Genomic DNA, 9,062 nt, shown 5'->3' on the forward strand with positions numbered 1-9,062 from the left:
GGAGAACGGGGCCTTCTTTGCAGTGGCTCTTTGTCTGTGGAATGCTCTCCCCAGCAGGGAAGTTTGCCCGGCAGCTTCATTATACAGTACACCTTTAGGCATCACGCAAAAATGTTCCTTTTTAACCAGGCCTTTGGAAAATCTGCTTGACATCCTTTTAAAATGTTATTGGGTTGTTGTTTTTATTCTGATTATATGTGTTGTGATTTTTTTCTGTGAACCGCCCTGAGACCTCCAGGTATACAGAGGTATATAAATTCGAGGAAGAGGAAGAGGAAGAGGAAGAGGAAGAGGAAGAAGAAGAAGAAGAAGAAGAAGAAGAAGAAGAAGAAGAAGAAGAAGAAGAAGAAGAAGAAGAAGAAGAAGAAGAAGTGGTGAATGGAGCAAGGCGGGGGAGGGGAGCAACAATTCATTCATTAGCTTGCAAAGTGGTCTGAGGCTGACGTGCTGATAGCAAACAAAACAACAACAAAACTCCACCAGCTCTCACAGGGAAATGTTTACTTAAACGAATAGCCACCAAGGATGAGCATTCCATTTAAAATAAATTAAAATTAATATATTGCCACCATATCAAAGCGGCTCGGAGTTCCAGCCATCTCCAAGGCAGCAGGGATCCTGACTAATCACACCTGAATTTCCTGGAAAGGAAACATGCCCATTTGCAGACGCAGAAGAGAGAAAACGAAACCATCTCTCTCTTCCTGGAGTCTCTGCCATGGCTGCAGCTCAGAGTCCCGTCCGCGATCTCTGTGAGGAAGCCACTTGCCCCATCTGCCTGGAGTATTTCAGGGATCCAGTGATCATTCATGAATGCGGGCACAACTTCTGCCGATCCTGCCTGATCCAGTGCTGGGAGACATCCGAGGGAGAGGCTTCCTGCCCTCAGTGCAGGGAAACGGTTGAGCAAAGCAGCATCACGAGAAACCAGCAGCTGGCAAATTTTGTAGAAATAATTCAGAAATTCAGCCACCCGGAGGGGAAAGAGGATGGAGAAGGAAAAGGAAGAGTCTGCCAGAAGCACCAGGAGCCCCTGAAGCTCTTCTGCAAGGAGGACGGAAGCCCCATCTGTCTGGTGTGTGACAGATCCAAGGAGCACAAGAAACACGAGGTGGTTCCTCTAGAGGAGGCGTCCCAGGAGTACAAGGTGGGAAAAGGCAGTGGGTCTTTCTTAGGGGTGGAATTGCTGCAGACAAGAGGGGCTTGTAGTGATGATGATGATGATGATGATGATGATAAGCATTCTCTCTACTTGGAGCCCAAAAGGTAATTTCCAGCACGAGACCTTGTGCAGCCTGATAAAACTTCTGAAACTTAATACAATAAACATTTATTTTTATTTTTGAGGGATTAAAGTGTGCCGTCTGACCCCCTGAATGCATGCTGGAGTAACTCTCCGGGGATGAAAGATTACAACATCTAGGAATAATTTAATGAAAAGGAGGGGGGAGATGTTGCAGGTGCGTTCAGTGTGGGGGACAAATAGCAAAACAAACATGGTTCTCAGCTCTGATATAGGGCAGCTGCATTTCTGCCTCAACTGGGATGAAAAGGGGGAACCTCTGCAAAAGACCCAGGGATGTGGGGCAGGGAGCAAATATATGATTCAGCTTGCCTGTTAATGTGTAGCGCAGCCCAACTTGGACTTTGTTTTGTTTTCAGGATCAGATCAGCAGCTGCCTAGACAATGTGAGGAAGGAGAGAATGAAAATTCTAGTACTTAAAGCAGACACAGAAAAGGAAAGCCAAGACCTGCTTGTAAGCACCATTGTTACTTTAAGGTGAAAAAGTGCTTTAGTTTAAAATCAATATCTTTGAGCATGGGAAAAATGAATATGGAATACAGAAAGGGATTTCTTTTTGAATACCTTATCTCCCACAGAACATGGAAGACGGTTCAAAGGAGGGGGTGCGCTTGTGTTTATCAAGCTCTTTTGCTGCTGAATATTGGCGTAATCTCTCTAAAATGTCAGGCATGTCCTTCCAAGGGAATTTGGATAACTGGCCTCTTAATCCTGCAACAGCTGACTAAGTGCCTGTTATTGGCCCCCTGTTCTCTTCTTTCAATCTCCTTCCTGCAGAAACAAACAGGTGCAGAGAGGGAAAAGATGGTGGCTGAGTTCAGGCGACTGCACCAGTTTCTGGAAGAACAGGAGAAACTTCTTTTGGTCCAGATGGCAGAAGTGGAGAAGGAGATTGCAGCAAAAAGGGAGGAGCACCTGGCCAGACTCTCCGGGGAACTCTCCTCTCTTGGCAGCCTCATCCGGGAGATGGAGGAGAAGCTTCAGGAACCAGCAAGTGAACTCCTGCAGGTGAGGCCTGGTCTTGATGTCATCAGGTGGAGTGTGCTGTTTCAAAGTATAGGCAGGAGGATAACATGTCTTAGCCCCCCACCCCGCAAGAAAGCTACTTTAAAGAAAGCAATTGAAGGGTGAAAGGCGTCCATCCTCGGGTCACTAAAGGGGCCCTGCTAGATCAAACCACAGGCCCCTTTCAAACTAGCATTCGGTTCTCTCATAGGCCAACCAGAAATCTCTGAGGAGGGGAAAAAACAATAGTGCTCTCCAAACCTGTGATTCCCAGCAGTTGGCACTCAACTGCTTAGTATTTATATTATAACTTACTGCAGAAATGGCTCCACTGACATCTTTCCTTCCTTCCAGGATATTGGAAGCTTCTTGCAGAGGTAAGTGATGGAAAACCCCTGCCTTATTATTATGCTAGGAAAGTTCATTTTTAATAGGTGAGAAACTCGCGCTCCAGTTCTCCCTTCCAGAGATAGCTTAGGATGCCATCGTCCATTCCAGAAGATCACAGACAAAAATATGGACATGTTTTTGTAGTCATATGTAGCTATTGGTCTCCTCTAGAATCATTTTCCTGCTTGGCAGGGGGTTGGACTGGATGGCCCTTGTGGTCTCTTCCAACTCTATGATTCTATAGGAAGGAAGCCATTCCTTGTTCTCCTCCATTACATATTTCTCCCTTTTCCTTGATGGATTCATTTACTCTGGAATAGATACAGAAAAGTGGGGACATTCCTTATAGAAAAGGTAAAGGTAAAGGACCCCTGCCAGTTAAGTCCAGTCGTGAATGACTCTGGGGTTGCGGCGCTCATCTCACTTTACAGGCCGAGGGAACAGGCGTTTGTCCGCAGACAGCTTTTTATCTACTTGCATTTTTTAGCGTGCTTTTGAACTGCTAAGTTGGCAGGAGCTGGGACCAAGCAACGGGAGCTCACCCCATTGCGGGGATTCGAACCATCGACCTTCTGATCGGCAAGCCCAAAAGACTCAGTGGTTTAGACCACAGCACCACCTGCGTCCCTTAAATATCCAGTGTATTCCAGGCTCCTGCAGGTTCTTCTTCAGGCATAAGAATGTGACAAAGGGCCCTGCTGGATCCGGCCAGTGGCCCATCTAGTCCAGCATCCTGTTTTCACGGTGACTAACCAGATGCCAATGTGAAACCCACGATCAGGATCTGAGCCCCAGAGGACACTCCCCTCCTATGGTTTCAGCAACTGGAGTTCAGAGGCTCCACTGCCTTTGACCCAGCCACCGTGAATAGTAGACAGTGAGAGCCTTGTCCCCCAAAGAATTCCTTTTTTAAATCTTCCCTGTTTAGAAAATACAGCTTTAATTTCTAATATTTCTCTCTACTTTTAATTTAACCATTGGGCTAAAAAATATTACTAATTTTAATCGTTTGAGATCGTCACTAAAATTGACGTAGTTCTAGATCTCTTTCTAAGGACCTTGTATTATTAATTTTTCTTCTAAATCTCAGCTTCTTTACCTTCAATCTACTCTTCAAATATTTCCTTCCATGTATTATGGAAGCAGGTGTGTGCCTGTTTTCCTTCAACTTCTTCAATGCTTTCTAGATCCACACGTCATCTGGATGGTCATTTTTGCTATAGAACTCTGCTCTCAATTCTTCATGATAGATCCACCATGCCTATATCATCAGAATGAGACACCTGCCTTGTCGGAAAGTTTCTTGCATTGGAAGGATAGCGACTTTGTTCTTTTCCTCTCAGGTCTCAGGAAAAGGAGAACTTAGAGGATCCTCCTGTGGCTTTTCCTCCTGCCCTGAAGTGGAGGATCTGGGACTTCTGCGATATAAATCCCTTCCTGGAGGGTGTCATGAACCAATTCAAAGGTAGTTAAGAAAGGCACCAGGGATTTTATACTGGATGTTTAAAAGTGTTTATGAAAGGACCCAGGTCATTTGTAATATATTTATGTTATTAATTTCTTTTCATGTCTAGATGTGAACAATTTAATATACAGATGATTCACAACTTATTCTGATTTTACTTACACAATCAAAACATTATGTGGATTGCAGATAAATCAATAGAAAGCAGGCAGGAAGGCCTCATTGGCCAGGCTCTGGAGGCTCTCCTGAGAAATTCCCTACACGGAAATTGCTTTTAAGCCCTCCTCCTTGCTTACTGGGCTCTGAGATGCTCCTGCAAGATCTTGCCGGGCTTTATGCACAATGCCCAGGGATGTAACCCTCGCTTAAGCTGTGAGTTGTTTGTAAAAAGTTGTATTTCATTGCTTCACATCTCTCAGCCAGACCTAGGTGCTTTCACACTCCTCTCCCATTTCCCAAGTAGCCTCAACTACAGCCTTTTTGGGCATCTTCTCTGTTCCTCTGGCCTTGAGATTGATGTAAGGGGGCAGAGGGAGGGAAGAATGGAGGCTGTCAAAGAGCCACCCAGGAGCAGTTGAGAACTCCAGTCCTGGAACAGGGATGTCTGGATCTTACATCTATATGAAGCTGCTGGGAGAGATCATCAGGGGGGTTTGGGCTGGGGGAGGAAGGGAATGTTAGCCGCTTTGAGACTCTTTAGAGTAGTGATAAAGAGGGATATCAAATCTAAACTCTTCTTCTCTTCCCATCTCCCAGCCAGGCCTTAGGTCAGGCATGTCAAACCTGTGGCCCTCCAGATGTTTTGGCCTACAACTCCCATGATCCCTAGCTAGCAGGACCAGTGGTTGGGGAAGATGGGAATTGTAGTCTAAAACATCTGGAGGGCTGCAGGTTTGACATGCCTGCCTTAGGTGCTTTCACACTCCTCTCCCATTTCCCAAGTAGCCTCAACTACAGCCTTTTTGGGCATCTCCTCTGTTCCTTTGGCCCTGAGATTGATGTAAAGGTGGCAGAAGGAGGCGGGGGGCTGTCAAGAAACATCCGGGACCGGAGGCAACTGGGGTTGAGACCCTCAGTCCTGAAACAGATCTTACACCTAAGGGTTGATATTGACGGGGAGATCTTTTGGAGGTCAGGCTCCTCCTCTTAGTTATGAGCAGGCCTGAACTTGGACATTGCCCTTGCCCTCGCTTATGCAGGTATGGCCATTGTGGCTTTCAGACATTTTCAGCTGCAACTCTCATAAGTTCCAGCTGTTGTGGCTGGCGGTTCGGGATGATGGGAGGCACCACTCTGGCTACCACATCTGCAATCTCAGGAGCTCATATTGTTGTCACCAGATTTGTTATCTGGATGATGGAGTGATGCTAAATCTCTCTTCCTTTTTCTTCTCCAGACACTCTGGACTCTGGACTTGAGCAGCATCAAGGTAAATTTCAGGGTCTAAAGGAGGCACAGTTTCAGGAGAGAACTGTGCAAAGTGCTTTGAACACTAGAAAGAAGTGCAAATGTTTTTAAAAAAATCATTATTAAGCACTTACGGAACACCCCAGTTCTGAATGCAGTGCATTTTCATATTTCTCTCATGTGTCTAAAGAAGTGTCAATCTCCCAGCTGACGTCGTTTCTCTTCTCTTTCCTCATCTGCCCCCACAGAAAACGTAACATTGGATGCAGACACAGCAAATCCCTGGCTCTCCATCTCTGAGGATCGAAAGAGTGTGCGAAGGCGGAAACTGTGTAAAGACCTGCCAGACAACCCTGAGAGATTTGATACACATGGCTACGTGCTGGGATGTGAGGCTTTCACGACAGGCAGACATTTCTGGGAGGTCATTGTGGGAAGAGAGGAGGGGTGGAGGGTGGGGGTTGCCAGAAAGTCTGTGAAGAGGAAGGGCAAGTTACTTTTTGCTACTAGGGAAGGGATCTGCGGTTTGGGGAAGTGGGGCGGTTTGTACAAGTTCTGCTCTCCCTGTAAGGCCCCTGTTCCAAGTGAGGAGCCCAAGAGGATCCGAGTGACTCTCAACTGTGAAGGGAGACGGGTGTCCTTTTATGATGCAGATACAGCAGCCCTCCTCTGCACATTCCCAGCAGCCTGCCTTTCAGGAGAGACCCTCCAGCCCTACTTCTTTGTGAGGGAGAAAGGGAACCTGAGACTCTCTTGACTGATGGTGCAGACAGAGAAGCGTATATTCATTGTCATTATGACATATTCAGTCTCCTCTTCAGGACTTAGCTGACAGGCACTTGAGAAACCATATTTGCAGAACTGTGATTGCCCATCCCTTGTGTCAGTCGTGATGCAACTCTCCCTTCTTGTTCCAGCTTCATAAATGACACTGATTGATTGGGTCCCTTGTCAATACCCAAACTTGCTTGTTCTGTCTCCCTTGGGAACCGGCTATTTCTGTCAGTGCAGGAGGTGCAAAGATGGAAAGAAGCAAGAAAATAATTTAGGAAACAACAACCCCCCCCCAATTATTCCTGTTTCAATGTAGTTCTCTCTCCTACCTCAAACTCTGACTTAAGATTTCTATAGACAACTAGCTGACCCGGCCACGCGTTGCTGTGGTTCTTTCCTGTGATCCCCACCCCCCACCCTGTCCCAATCCATGACGTATCCTGCCCCTTCTCCCTCCACCCCGGCTCATCCCTGTGTTTCGGTAGGATACCCTTCCCTCTGTTGTTGCATGGTTGATTATGTCATTTGGTTTGTGGGTGTGGCTTAGATTTCACAGGAAGGGAGGGGGGAGGAGGGTATAACGTCACTTGAGGGCACTGTTTGACTTGGTGGAAACCCAGGTTTCTACCTGCCCAGATGCGGAATTTGAGGGGTTTTTTGTCCCCCTCGGGGAGTGGCCTGGATCGTTGTGTCAAAATTTCAGGACGATCAGTCAAGCGGTTACGGAGAAAAGTGCGGCCGACACTTTCAAGATTTTTACATGTTTATATATATAGATTGCCTTTGCATGCTAACCCCAGAAATGTAAACACACACACCCGGTGCAGATCTTGGGCCTTGATGTAACAAAATCCCCTCAGAGTGAAGAGCCTCTTGTCAGAAGTCTGAGGAGAGAACAGTAAAAATCTAGAGGATTTCATGGGGGGGGGTGTGTGTAAATTCTCATGTATACAATTATTTTCTCCAAGGTGCTTTGTAGCGAACAGTTAGATTCACTACAGTTAGACCTGTATTTTCAGAGATCCCCAGTTCTTATCCTTTTGTATAAGGGGCCTGAAAGAATGTTTCCTGTGCTAACATGTTTGATTCTATTCTTCTTGTTGCTCCTGTGTTGTTTCAAACTCAACGGTATACTATCCATTCCCCATGACATTTGCTCTAGAGATTTTTGGAGGGTCATAATCTGCTTGATCCTCAGAGAAGCCCTGTGAGGTAGAAGAGGCTGAGCTGAGAAATTTAGAAAAATGAGACACGTTAAAAGTTTATGGTCAAAAGGGATTTGGACCTGGGCCTTGTCATCCCTAGTCCAACACACTGGGCACTCAGAATGGGTCCCTTCAGAGATGTCCTTGAAAGCCCTCCCTGCAAACTTCCTGTATGTTGTAGCTTCTCTTCAGACCTTCCTGTGTTGACCGTGAATGTCTGCAGGAGCAGTCTATCCAGATTGAGTGAGGGGCAGATTTCAGGGGCTTCCCTGCATAAGCTCGTATTTCACACCTGGATCCATTTCTTGATCTCAGCATTCCCATTACAAACGAAAGCAAATTCCCCAAGTCCTAGAAGGCTCAAGGTTGGGGCTATCTGCCACCCATAACCTGAGCATAAAAGTTTTTCAATAAAGGTTTTCTTCCACATGGGCAGGTGGTAGATGGGTTCAGTGGGGGAAAGCTAGGAGTTGTACAGCAGATTAAAAAAAAACCACTAGCATCCATCCTTTCCTATCTTTCACACTAGCATTCTTAAAAAATAAAAATTTTAAAATCCATATGAAAAAGGCTCTGAAGTCCAGCTACCTTCACACCTGCAGGGGGCAGCAGAGACCACGAGTCACCACTTCAATTTCCTGGAAAGGAACCCCACCCCTTTCTTGAATGGGCAAAAGAGAGAGTGAAACTTAACCCGCCCCCGCCGCCCCATGGCTGCCTCTGGGGTCCCATCCATGCAGGACCTCTGTGAGGAAGCCACTTGCCCCATCTGCCTGGAGTATTTCAGGGATCCAGAGATCATCCCCGATTGTGGGCACAACTTTTGCAGAGCCTGCCTGAGCCAGTGCTGGGGGGAGTTGCAAACTGGGGCATCGTGTCCTCAATGCAGAAATACAGCTCAGCGAAAAAGCATCAGGCCAAACCAGCAGCTGACAAATGTGGTCGAAATAGCCATGATAGTCAGTCTTCAGGGGACCCCAAAGGGCCTGAAGGAAAGGGGGGGTCTGCAAGAAGCACCAGGAGCCCCTGAAGCTGTTCTGCAAGGAGGACGAAAGCCCCATCTGTGTCGTGTGTGACAGATCCAAGGAGTACAAAACCCACCAGGTGATTCCTCTAGAGGAGTTGCCCCAGGAGCACAAGGTGGGAAAAGGCAGTGGGTCTTGTTGGGGGAGGGCAGGATAGCTGCTTCTGCCATGAACTTTAGCGGCAGATGGGGTGGCCTCAAACCTCCCGTTTGAAAAATGGGGACGATAAAAATGACTTTGCATACAGGGTCCATGTAAGGATTCGATGCAGATAAAATGCTTGAAGTGCTTTGAATACTTGAAAAAACATGTGACTTCAAGAATTATTATAAAGAACTTGTGGAGCATCCCAAACGCAGTGCATTGAGCGGGAATGAAATTTTTGTCATGTGCCTAAAGAAAAGTTCGTCTCTGCGCTTGTGCTGTTTATGTTCTTGTTCCTCGTCTGCCCCCAGAGAAAATGCAACTTTGGACCTGCCTCATCCTG

General features: G+C 46.7%; 1 protein-coding gene across 2 annotated transcripts; it reads left to right on the forward strand.

Annotated features, from left to right (window-relative positions):
* Positions 1-705: 705 nt before the first annotated feature.
* LOC132591573 (E3 ubiquitin-protein ligase TRIM7-like) lies at positions 706-8,235 on the forward strand. 2 transcript variants are annotated; one of them, XM_060270778.1, is made up of 7 exons: positions 706-1,147; positions 1,663-1,758; positions 2,082-2,312; positions 2,664-2,686; positions 4,043-4,164; positions 5,561-5,593; positions 5,820-8,231. In XM_060270778.1, the coding sequence occupies exons 1-7, from the start codon at positions 719-721 to the stop codon at positions 6,326-6,328; spliced, it is 1,443 nt and encodes a 480-aa protein (XP_060126761.1). In that variant the 5' UTR covers positions 706-718; the 3' UTR covers positions 6,329-8,231. The 2 variants fall into 2 exon arrangements, with proteins under 2 accessions (XP_060126761.1, XP_060126762.1); XM_060270779.1 differs by lacking the exon at positions 2,664-2,686 and having other exon boundaries at positions 1,663-1,781; positions 5,820-8,235.
* The last annotated feature ends 827 nt before the right edge of the window (positions 8,236-9,062 follow it).

The sequence above is a fragment of the Zootoca vivipara genome, chromosome 2 (assembly GCF_963506605.1).
Source record: "Zootoca vivipara chromosome 2, rZooViv1.1, whole genome shotgun sequence".
In the NCBI taxonomy this organism is placed as follows: Eukaryota; Metazoa; Chordata; class Lepidosauria; order Squamata; family Lacertidae; genus Zootoca; species Zootoca vivipara.